The sequence below is a fragment of the Physcomitrium patens genome, chromosome 1 (genome assembly GCF_059467195.1).
Source record: "Physcomitrium patens ecotype Gransden chromosome 1, ASM5946719v1, whole genome shotgun sequence".
Taxonomy (NCBI): domain Eukaryota; kingdom Viridiplantae; phylum Streptophyta; class Bryopsida; order Funariales; family Funariaceae; genus Physcomitrium; species Physcomitrium patens.
Window position 1 is genome coordinate 1,453,845 of NC_143410.1, and position 13,698 is coordinate 1,467,542.

The 13,698-nt window shown below is 25.5% G+C and overlaps 1 protein-coding gene across 1 annotated transcript; it reads right to left on the bottom strand.

The window, feature by feature from the left end:
- Positions 1 to 547: 547 nt before the first annotated feature.
- LOC112279100 (uncharacterized) lies at positions 548 to 1,637 on the bottom strand. Its single transcript, XM_024513221.3, has one exon. The coding sequence runs from the start codon at positions 1,197 to 1,199 to the stop codon at positions 771 to 773; it is 429 nt and encodes a 142-aa protein (XP_024368989.1). The 5' UTR covers positions 1,200 to 1,637; the 3' UTR covers positions 548 to 770.
- Between the last annotated feature and the right edge of the window lie 12,061 nt (positions 1,638 to 13,698).

Consider the following 13,698-nt stretch of genomic DNA (forward strand, 5'->3'; position numbering starts at 1 on the left):
CATTTTTTTTCCTGACTAACGCTCACCTTAGCCTCAAAACACTACCTCAGAGAAAATTAAGACGACTATGATGTCTAGACGTGGTTCTTCAGAAATAAAGATACAAAGCAGACGTGGGCAATTGCATGCAAGGATCCTTGGGGATAATTCGTTGTACAGCCAGATTCATGAACCGCTTACTTTGCATTCCCCAGATGCATCTGTCTCGAATTCAGAATCGGATTATGAGTTGTAGGTCAGAAACCAAAATAATAGACAACAAGCCCGAGACCAAAATAATGAACAACTGTGATCTCTAACATAATAACATTGATAATCGAATCCAACTTAAGGAAAACGCGATCTTCATCCCTTGTACCAAAATCCTACGCCAAAAGCAAACTCCAACGTGGTGTAATCAATCGTGACTGAGAACACACACAGGGCGAAGCACAATGCTTTCCACATTTATATTCACCTCCTAGAATATGAAAAAAACATCCTCAACAATCAGGACACAGCGAATGTAATAAACAATCTGAAAACACAAGTATAGTGTGCGCCGATCTCAGATGGAAGAGGATCGCCTTTAATAATCAACGGGCGGAGTAACAACTTGCCAATTTTTTCCCGTCAAAAACATTTGCCGACTAGATGCATCTGCGCCAGAGATCTTTCTTCCTCAAACCTAAACCCAAAGTAAAAACCAGGGCAGAGAGATCCCCTCTGTCAATCTGACACTACGAGACCCTGTGAAATATACTTAATCCTGCCACACACAATCCTCTAGCTCAAAGCATCGTTTGGGTAGGCCCACGTCGGCACTCATTCAACATATCGATATAAAACTGGCACCTCCCGATATCACTGTTGTTGGCATTCACGCAGTCCTGGAACGCCTTCGACTGGTTGGCACAAGCGTCAGCAGAAACGGGCTGCGCGAGGGGCGCCTGGCCACCGCTATCAGGCTGCCCTCCAACATGCTCATGCACTACCGTCCGCGGTCCCATGACACTATCAACTGCCCGGTGCGCCACGGCAGACCCAGTTCCAAATGCCAATCCCTGCGCGATAGTGCTCCCAATCCCGGACAACATTCCTCCTCCTCCCTGACTCTGCTGCGGCACTGCGGGCGGGTGTGCCTGGCGCACGGGCGCTGGCGGCGGTGCTTGGCGAGCCACTGGCCGTGGCGCAGGTCGCGAAGAGCGTTGGCGAGGCATGGCGCTTCGATGCAAAGATCCTAATAAAAATTGCGCACAATTCCAGGTGAAACAATATTGCCAGAAAATTCGAGAACCCACAGAGGCCTTAGATCTGTGTAGGTCACGGGAGTTGGACGAGAGGCGGTGGCGATGGCGGTTCCGCTGCAACTGAAGCTGCAATAGGGTCTCGAAGGGAAGGCACCACCAAGATCGAGACAAGCCCTAAAATTCTTTTGCGAGTTGGCATGGGTTTGCATCTAACGTGGCACGCTGAGTGCTGAAGTGGCAGGTGAAATGCTGAGGTGGCATCTGCCATCGGACCAATCAATGGATTGGACTCGTGGTTATTGATGCGTGATATAACTTGCAATGACAAGAAGCGTCATAAGCAACTTGGATTGTAATATAGGAAAAGATGTAAAACAAATATTCCTATAAAATAAAATCACATTTTAGTTTGTTGAGCTAAAACTCTACATGTGGTGGAATCATGGAGCGCTGGAAGATTTCAGCTACTGACTTTCAAACCTGACAAGTGTAGATCAGTTAGAAAATATTGCAAATGTAATTTCTTCTGAAATGGTTTGAACGAATGCTTCTCTAAGATTGGTGAGGAGCACAACAATGGCATCCACTATATACCCCTAAGAATAAAGAGCTGAAAGAATAAAGGAAAAGTAGCATTCATAAACCTTGTCTGTAGGAGTAGCAGCATCAAAGAGATAAAATTTGGGTTGATTTAACAACTCTTTAGTAATAATACCATTTGTTAATTGATTAATCATTAAAAAGATTAGAGATAATAATATTATAAATTTATTAATAAAACCTCAATAATATTAGATCAAATTATATATATATATATATATATATATATATTATGAATAGTCTTACAACTAAATCCTATAATATATTAATCTATATTATTTTTTTCCTAAATTACCTTAGATCTAAATCTTATTTTAACTTGGATAAACATCATATCTTGTCTTCAATCTAAATTTGATATTAGGCAATTTTAAACCTAAATTATATATTAAACAACTTAAAATTTGAATCAAAACTTAAATATTATACACGTTTTTAAATTTAAACATCTCAATCTCATATCTTTCACAAAATTCTCTGAAGATAAAAGTTAATAAAAGAAAAAAGGAAAAACATAATTTGGCTAGATAAGAACCAAAATAAGAAAAAATATGATTGGAATGATATTATGACATATCAAAATAACATAGAATTTGGAAAAAATAACAATATACAATCTATAAATGCATTTATTAAACAAAAGATACAAAAATCATTATATTCCATAAATACCAGATATTAATACAATAATATTTTGTAAGTAAAGAAATAATTTATTTTTAGGTAGAATAGTTTAAAAAATAATTTTCAATTATATGATTGTTTTGTTTGAAAAAACGAGTGTTTATATTCTTTTAAATAATGTATATATGAGAAAGAAAGAAAAAAAAGGAAAAGAAAAAAAGAAGATTGATGTAGATTTAAATTTAGATTTAAACTTATATTTTTATATATATATATAAAAATTTGGATCTAAGTATTAAATTAATAATATATTTTTAAAATAAATTCATTTATATCTAATTTTTGTTGTGAATATAAATCTTGTTATAGACTTATATTTGGTTTAATTTTAGATCTAATTCTCATTTTGAATCTAAATTAATAGATAATTATACTTTAGATCTATCATATTATTATTGTTATTATTATTTTTCATAATTTTTAGTTAATACATAATCTATAAAATATTATTATAGATGACAAGTATTAATCTTTTAATTTATACCTGTAGTAATGATAGTTCTTTTTATGCATTTACTATTAAGACTAAAGATATTGAATGGAGTAAAGATTTGCATAAGTTTACCAAAAGTGGTGGTTGTAAATTGTGACTTCTGAGTATTAAATGTAGATTTGATGCAAAATAATACAATCAATTCAATTTAATTGTAGATAGTCTTGATTTTAGATTATAATTAAGTCATAATTTAAGATTAAAATTGAAGAATTATTATGATAAGATCTATAAAAGTTTTTGTATAACTAATATAGAAAATTTTAGACAATATTGAAAAATAATTATTAAAAAGAAAGAAGAAAATTAAGGGATACACGACATAGATATTTTTATTTTATTTATTTTTATTCATTTTTTAAATCTTTTAGATACTATTTATAAATAAACTTATAATTTATTGAAAAATATAGAATCATCATAGATTACAAATATAATTGATGTAATTTTTTGTGAGAATAAATAAATTTATCTAAATAGAATGACTTAAAAATCCACCCAATAATAAAAAAATATTTAATTACTTTGAAATATATATTTTTTAAATTTTTAATCTAATATAATATATTATTATATCAACTATCTAAGATTTTTACATCTATATAAGCAATATTCATCAAATCTTGCTCCAATTTTCATAATGGCCTTTTAAAGTGATAAAATAATTTATTAAAATTTTTAAAATATTTTCTAAAACATCTTAAATAAATTCTAAGAAGTTCTAAATGTATATTTAATGATACTAAGATGCTAAAATTATACTAAGACTATTTTTTTCTATCTTGGTGATTTATTAAAGTAATAAATTTAAATTAAATAAACTAAAATCTTATTTTTTTCATAAATAAGTATGCTTTTCTACCTACTAGCTATTATTTATAAGCTTTTAACAATAATAAACATGATTAAAAGACTATGCAAAAAAATAGTCTTATAAATCAAATAAAAACTATTAAAATTAAACTATAATATTAAATCAAGAAATACAATTGATTCCAAGATTTATTAAGACTATAATTTTATATTTTGTTTTCTAAGAAAATCTAGTAATTTTTTATACTTTAATTGTTTTAATAAATATCTATATGATAAAATATATTTTCTTATCTTAATATTCTAATATCTAAACAACTCTAAATTCTATTTTTATTGAATTCACCAATTAAGATGTGTAACTAGGATTTTCAATTTGTAATAAATTATAATAGTAATAAATATTAGAAATACGGTAATTTAAATTTAAATAAAACTAATTTAGGATTAATTTTTAGTTTATAAATTACTTATAGCATCATTTCTACTACAATTAAATGAATTAAATACCAAAACTAAGAAAATATGATAAAAGCAACAGATTTTAGAGATAAAAAAAGTCAATAAATTATTAATTATGCTCAAAGTTGTTACATGTTTTTAAATATAATAAATTTAAATTATAATTTTAAAATATGAATTTTTTAAGAAAAAATTAAATAGAATATCATAGTCTTATAAAACACTTGAGATGATAAAAAAAATTAATATTTAAAAGTTAAAGTAGTAATTAAAAAATAAATAAATTCAACTAAAAATATATAATTTTAGAAGATAAGAGAGTAGAGTATTAATTTTTACTCGTAAATTACCTCATCAAGGGCAAAATATAGTATTAGGATTCAAAAAAAGAAAAATGTTTTCAATAAGAATTTATTTTTTTAAAGATGAAACAATAGATTCAAGTTAGAAGATAGACTTGGTTATCTTAGTCAAGTGCAATAGCAACAAGATAAATCTAGCTAAACTTTCTAAAAGACATCAACTTCATGTAGAATTAAAATAAATAAATAAGAGATATATTTTTAAAATAAGAAGATATTAGAACAGTTTTTGTAAATCACAAAAAACTAAGCAATATTAATTTAATCTTAGAATAAAAAATATATTAAAAACCACTTTATTGAAAATTTTACCAGATGTTTAATTAGTAATTTTTTACTAATTATAAAATTATTTCTATAATTAGTAAAAATATTTTTTATATCCTAAAATTAAAATAATAAATGTTACAAGTAAAGTTATTATTTTTTTAGAGAATTAATTATAAAAAAACTTAAATGATATTTAGATAATATAAATTTATTAGATCTAAGTTCAATGATAGTTTTATCTTTATACTAACTGATTTTTAAATTTTAAGAAGAATAATAATTCATTGGCTAAAATTTACAATTATGATATAACTAATGGTTTAAAATTAGATTGACTTAAAACTTATAACTAAACCTAGGTTTTTTAAGGCAACCTCTTCAATCATTATATTTTATGAACTTAGTCTTTTTCATTTCAACTAATTAAGATAGAAAGAAAAAAAAAAAACAAGAAAAAAAAAAAAAAAAAATATTTTAATAAAATATTAAAACAATTCCATATGTTTTATTTTTTGGGGGGATTTTTTAAGAAAAAAATCATTATATATCAGATATTAATTTTTTAATTTTTTAATTGAACTTTTTTATCATAAAAAAATTAGTAATACATTTGCACAAGTAAATCTGAGCCAAAGCACTCAAAACACATGTATACAAGTTATATAATTCATACATTATGCAAAGAAGACAAACAATAGACTTTACTAAATAAAACATAAATATACTATTTATGCACTTCTAAAAAAAAAATTACATGTATATAAGGTGATTCTAATTTGCAAAATACTTCCAAGAATCAAGTATAGAGTATACTGAGCAATTATTTTTTAAGTGAATTAGAATATTAAATAAACTAAAACTTTGAAAATAGCTTAATCTGGTCACATCAATTTGAATATATATACATTTAAAAAAAAATAAGAACCTAGATATTTATAACTAATAGAATTTTGATTTCTAAGCATCAAAAAAAATATTTCTTAATTGATGTTTTGATAAGTTCAGAAAACCAACCTTTAGTTTATTGAAACTATATTATTTATTTATTTTTCCTCTATTTTTTTACAATCTTTTTTTCAAAACATAGATCTTTAGATTATAAAAATTAAGAATAAAAAACATTTTTGTACCAATTAGTGTATTATTTGTGAAAAATATTGCAAGCATCCAATATTATTCTTAATTTAAGAAATTAATTGAAATATACGGATTATAATTTTTTACCTTCTATAATAAAAACTATGAAACTTACAATTATAAGCTAAAATACCTAGTGGTTAATAATAATATTCATTAAAAATATATTTGGATTTATTTTGTAACTTTAAAACACAAATTGTAAGTTTTTTTCTCAAATTTAGTAAGTATTGTATATCTACAAAAATTAAACATATTTTTTTCATGTTTATTATAATCTTTAAATTTATTTCAACAATTTTTTAGGTCAAAAATTAGAATCTATATCCAAAAATAATTAACAAGAGACATCTATTATGAATTAATTAATTAATTTTTTTTAAATATTGCAATGCAATTGAAAAAAAAGAATTAGGTCTACATAATTAAAGGATATATAACTAATTGAATATTATACAAAGTAACAATTAATTTTTTTTTTATACCAAAGATTATCATTAATAAATTTTAATCTTTTAAAACCATACTTAATTCTAATATGTTTTCTAGTTTGAAGTAAAGCAACATGTGAACAAGTATTGAAGAGTCCAAAGATATTAGATGTATACAATCAATATTGCATCAATTTTTTAAAATAAGTATGTAGTGCAAAAAAAAATTATCCTACTGTTGACACTAATTTGCTTATATGCACAATAATTTTTAATATTTTTAATATTTTTATTTATTTATTTTCATTATTTTATTATTTTTCTTATTTAAAAATGATCATTTAAATAAATAATAAAAATAATTAATACTTTAAAAATAATACTCATTTAAGTATATGATAATAAAATGATTAATAATTTTAAAATAAATTCTCATGATATATTTTATTTATTTAATCTAAAAACATCATTTATTCTATTGGAACTTCTTTTGGAGACTCAAGAAGTATTTTGTAGTATGGAAAGTCATTCAAGAAGTATTTATGTAGAAGGTAAATAATACTGATTATGATAAAGATAATAATAAAAAATAGTTCTAATATTATATTGCATTACATATATTAAAAATAAAAATATGAAAATATAACTTTAAATAGAAAAAATAAATTAAAATTTACTATTAAAATAATAATTAATTTATTTTATGCTAAAAATAATATTTTATTCATTTTATATTATTTTTTTAAAAAGATGTTATATATACTTGTGGTTTATATGGTAACACTAATATCTAATTTATGTTATTATAACATATAGAACTATTCAAACTCTTGATTGAAATAATAACATGATTATTTAATATTCATTAAATTAGATTGTGTTAATATTATAGTATATTTAATTTAAATCATATATTTCTTTAATTAAAAAAATTAATAATTAAATCCAATTATAATTCTGTATTCAACTCTAAGTTTAATTAAAGCTTATTATTTATAAAAATATTCTTATTTAAAACTATTGTATAGATACAATATTTCTTTATTAAAAAACTATATATTTAATTTCTTTTATGAAAATTTTTATAGAAAATTTACAAAAAACTTAATTTTAAAAAATGGTACTAATATTTAGTAATTTTACAATAAAATCATTTATATGATTTTTTTTTTAATAATTTAAATTTTTTTAAAATTATGTTTATTTAAGATTAGAGATCATTGAAATATAATCTTCTTTATGTATAAAATTTCTTCATTAAAATCTATTTTTTTCACAATATATAAGTATAATATATATATATATATATATATATATATATTTAACATAAATATCATATCTTTTTAGTGATATATATTTAAAAAATTTAAAGTAATATATATATATATATATATATATATATATATATATTTTAAAGAGTTATTCAAGAAAATATTTTTCAGAAATATATTGCAATAAAAATAATAATTATACTATTTAATGTAACTTGAATGTAATCAACTTATTCATATATACAAATATTAATATAATAGCAACAAAGTATAAAAAAATATTAACACTATTTTCTTTTAATTATTATTTTTTTCAAAATTAAAGATTATTAATTGATGTATTTGTAATCATTTGAACTTATCCAGTTTTTAAGTTTTTCTTAAAAATAATTGGTTGCAGAATTGACTATATAAATAAGATAAAAACTTATTTTTAAGTTAATCAAAATTTTTAAATACTATTTTATTTTATTTCAATTATTTAAAAATACTTCTTTTTATTATAGTACCATATTAATAAAATATTTAATCGATATTTCTTTGATATTTTGTGTTTATGATATAATGAAAGAAAGTATTTTAATTAAATCTTCTAAATCAGATCTAAATCAAGATTTTTAGCAATAACAATCAAAAGTCAATTCTTAGACATTTGACATTAGAAGAGTTGAAAATTTGATATTACTATTTATCTAATTGTTAATTCAAGTAATTTAAAAAAAAATCATTATATATACTTAAGTTGTATAACTTGGAGTAATAAGAATAATCCAAGTTTAAAGAAAGGTGCATGAAAGTAGCCCAAGTAATACTAGTAGACCAAAACATTATAATCCATTTGATAGTTCACAAATCAAGTCTAAGAATTTGTTTACAAAACTCTTTCAATAATATTTTTTGGAGTGATTGTAATAATTATATCAATATACAACACTAAAGGAGTTGCTATTATTATCCCACCATCACCCATAAGCCCACCTAAGTGACAATTGATACCCATCCGCATTAAAAGCCTTTGTTTAATGTTGAAAATGTTTGGAGAGATACAAGAGTAGTTGGAAGTAATGTGCATACAAACACACACACAAGAAAGTATGTAGAAGGAGAAAGAGCTTTTTATTTATGTATTAATGTATTTATCTTTTATATATAGAAAAAAAAGAGAAGATAAATAATTTTTTTACTACATTTCAAATATTTTAACTATAATATTTATTGTAAACTATAATAAATATTATGGAGAGCATTGGCTACATTTAATGCTCTCAACACTCTTCTTTGCTTATCATAATATTTGTATAATATAAAAATTACATAGAATTATGATCTAATTTTTTTTGAAATCTTGTAAGATGAATAGCTATTGATTCATTAAAATCCTATCCAAGAAAACCTTATTGTATTTAAGAGAAAAACCATAGTTAAAAAAAAAAGAATACAATATCATTTTTCTAAATTATTAAAAGAATTTATTAGCTTTCTTACTCAAGAAAAATAAGTCGCTATATACCAATGCTATAAGAAAGTCAACAATAGTGATACAAAAGAAGAGTTTTAGTGAAGAGATCAATAAGGAAATATTCAAAATCAATTTTATTGATCTTGAGTATTTGATTAATAATCAAGTCATGAATATAATTAAAATATTTTAGATCAATATGCTTTTTCCTATTGCCTTTAATGAAACCAACTTATATTTGTGCAATACAAGCACTATTGTTTTCATATAAGATAGATGGAAAATCACTATAAGAAAGTCCATATGTTGTCTAAATGATTTTATCAATTGATTGTAATCAAATATATTCTCCACATGCTTTATGTAAGGTAATCATTTTTGCATGGTTGGATGAAGTTCTAGTTATAATTTATTTTACTAATTTCCATGATATTATAGCTTCATGTCTTAAGAATACATAACCTATTTGAGATTTAGTTGTTGCAATATAAGATTTATATCTTATATCACAATATCTTAACAATTTTAGATTTGTAGATTATATGTAGTATAATTCCAAATCTTCAGTGTCTTTTAAATTGTTGAAGATTAGCAAGATCTTACATACTTGCCACCACATAAAATTAAAGCATAATAAGTTGCTAATGGTCAAAAGATTAAAAAAAGATTAAAAGATGTTATTATAATAGATAAGATAGCAATGTATAGCCTCAATAGAATGTTGGATGGATGTATTCATCAAAAGATAGAAGTTGTTTATAGGAGCAGCCACCTCCTAATAATAAGTGTTAGAAGTAACAAACATCTTATTCCACACTTCACTTTGTGTGCAATCTTGCTGATGCTAAGTATTGTGGCTTCTAACTTCTCTTTCTTCAATAGGTTATGGGCCTACCTATATTCCTTTGTAAGTTTCTTTGAAGTTTTATGAAGTCTTTGTTAGTGTGTGGAGTAGATCATATTGTTGTTGCTGATGTTAGGATTTTGATACTTCTAACTTTTAGATTCAGATCTAGATCTAAATCTTTGTTTGTTTTTACTTTTTGTTAAGCGCATCTTGAATTCAAGGTTTGATTTGCACCTTATGGTGTTGTTATAGAATATTAGTATTTTATTTTCAGATTGATTTAAGATCCTTTGTAGACTAATTTTGTAGTTTCATATGTTAAAAGAGCTTAAGATACTTAAAAGACTACTTATCTTATCTAGAGATGATTTGTGATCATAAAAGTGATAAAAGAGTGACAAATCTGATTTGAGACGTTTACATTGATCATTGAACTTATAAGAGGTCGTAGAAGTCAAGTTGAGAGTGTTTTGAGAGTAAAAATACTAGTTTATTTACAAAAAAGGACATTTTGAGATTTTAAGGTAGCAATTCTTTCTTATTGATTTTGAGAGCTTGAGGACTATTTCTCTTGATCTTTTTTTGATACATCTCTTCTTTAAAGATGGCTTCAAGTGAGTATGAAGGCTTAAGAACAATTAAAAATTTTAGAGGTGAAAATTTCTGTCATTAGAAGGTTAAAATAAAGCTTTTGTTGGCTTCTTTAGACCTATGGAATATTGTAGATGAGAGTGAAGAGCCTCAAAGCATACATGTTGATACAAAAAAAAAAAAGGACTATAAACATTTTGAAAAGAAGGTCTTTGGATTAATTGCATATAATGTGGATAAAGCTAGCTTCTTCATATTATCTCATATAAAGGATCAATGGAAGCATGGAAGACTCTTTGCAACATCTATGAGAGCAAGAACTTATCCAACATCATCTATTCAAGGAGGAATTTCTTCACATATAAGATGAAAGAAGGTGAAGACTTTATAGCATACATCAACAAGGTGAAGTTACTTGCAAATCAGCTTGCAGTTGTTGACAAGTTCTTAAAGGAAGAAGATATTTTCATGACTCTATTATGAGCTTGCTAGAATTCTACAACTACCTCATTGTGGTTTTGAAATCCATTAAGATGAAAGAACTCACAATAGACTATGTGACAAGAAGACTTAGCCATGAAATAACCAAGAATAAAAAAAAGAGTCTTCAAGTGAAGATTCAGCACTTTACTCACGATAAGGCAAGGGCAACTTTTCAAACCAATAAGGTAATATCACAACTTTCTTCATTTATAGCAAAGTAGGACATTTTGTTCAAAATTGCTACAAAGGTAAAAGGATGGGTTTATTAAAAAAAGGATATAAATAATATACAAAGATAAATTTGGAGGATGAGATTATGTATTCATAGCATCAAACAAGACCTCTATAACTGCCATGTGAAGATAGATTATAAATTCATATTATTTTAAGTATATGATATCTTATAAATATTTATTTGATACTTATGAGGCTATTTCAGCATCAAATATGACTTTGGCAGATAGTGGTAGATGTGAAGCCGCTGAAATTGGCTCTATTATGGTGGAGGTGGTTGTAAATGGATAAACCAATAGGATTAGATTCAAAAATGTCTTTTATATGGCCAAGATGAAGCAAAACCTACTTTTAGTGAATAAACTTATAATGGAAGGTTTTATGGTTTAATTCAATAAGAATGGATGTTTTGTAAAAATATTGTATCAAAATATGGTTGCAAATGGCTCTAAAGAAGAGAATTTGTACTACTTCAAGTATGAAAAGCTCAATAGAGTAGAAGTAGTTGCATTTGTTGAGTTTACATCAAACCAATATAAGTTGAATATATGGCATTGTCACCTTGGCCATTTAAATATGAAGAGCATGGCAAAGCTTAAGTCCATGGTAAGTGGCTTAGATCTTGACAAAATAAATCAAAATGTAATACAACTTACATATGAAGGATACATACAAGGCAAACAATAAAGGGCAACATTTCCAAGTGGTGTAGCAACACATGCTTTGAAGTTGTTGGAGATTGTCCATTCTAATGTATGTGGACCTATGAAGAAGATAAGTATTGGAGGAGTAAGGTATTTTTTTATTTTCATTCATTAGTTTTCAAGAAAAATTTGGATTTATATTCTTAAAGAAAAGCATGAGTTCTTTTGGAAGTTAAGAGAATTTAAAGTACTTGTTGAAAAATAAAGTGACTATAAGATCAAGGTACTACATACAGATAATGGAAGTGAATACATGTCTAAGTAATTTGATATTTATTTGAAAAATGAAGGAATTGCTAGAAAAACAAAAAGTCCATATACTCCACAACAAAATAGTATTGCTGAAAGGACAAATCAAACCATTGTAGAGATGGCAAGAAGCATGCTTCATATTCAAATTTTGGTTATGAATTTTGGGCAAAAGCTATGGTGAATGCAGTATATACAAAGAATAGGTATTCAACAAGTGCTCTTACATCAACGACACAATAAGAAGCTTGGAGTAGAAGACAACCTTGTATTTCACAAATAAGGATCTTTGAATGTATTGTATATGGAAAGACACCAGATTATATGAGGTCCAAACTTGATGCAAAAGGTACAAAGTGTATTTTCTTAGGATATCATGAAGGTATCAAGGCATATAGGCTAATGTATTTGGACACCAAAAAAATCATCAAAAGTCATGATATTGAGTTTTTAGAGCATAAAAGTGCTTTTGAGCACTTGGAGATGTGTCCAAGTGGGAGTAATTTTGTATTTGTAGTCATTTCTCCAATTCTAACAAGAAAAGAAGAAGATAAAGAAAATGAAGATGATAAAGGTGTGAATGAAGATGATTAAGGTAGAAATGAAGATGAAGAGGCAAAGAAGATGAAAAAGAAGGCATTGTAAATTGCAAGAACCAACAATGAAGATGTTAAAGATTGTGATAATGATGATGATGATAAAGAGTATCAATCTTTAAGTGAAAAAAGAAAAGCTTTAAGAAAAAAGAAGCTTGAAAGATAGCTTTGAGTACAACAAGCTGAATCTTCTTCAAATAAAAGAAGTTATCTTTTGAGAGAAAGAATACCTTAAGATGAATGGTGGAAGAACCACATCTTTCCTCAAGTAAGACAACATGTAAATGTTGCTTGCTTTGTTGATTCGTTGTCTTTGTGTGATGCTATAAATTTCCAAGATGCAAAGAAGTGGGAGAAAGATATGAAAGAAGAATATCAATCTCTTATGAACAATGGTACGTGGAAATTGGCACTTCTTCTAACAAATTGATCTGGTATTGGTTGTAAGTATTTAGGACTAAAAGAAATACAATGGGTATGGTAATAGAGGCATTAGACTTGAAAATCTTTTGACAATTAGTAAAGTGGGAGTATTGAAGATCTTACATACTTGCCACTAGATAAAGTTAAAGCATAATAAGTTGTTAATAATCAAAAGATAACAAAAGATTAATAAATATTACTATAATAGATAAGATAGTAATATATAGTTTCAGTAGAATATTAGATGGATATATTCATCAAAGGATAGAATTCATTCATAAGGGCAGCAGCCACCTTTCATTAGTAATAAATGTTGGAAGAGAAAAACATCTTATTTCACACTTCACTTTGTGTGCAATC

Coding starts and splice junctions, on each gene's coding strand:
- LOC112279100 (XM_024513221.3), bottom strand. CDS start 1,199: ATGCCTCGCCAACGCTCTTCGCGACCTGCGCCACGGCCAGTGGCTCGC.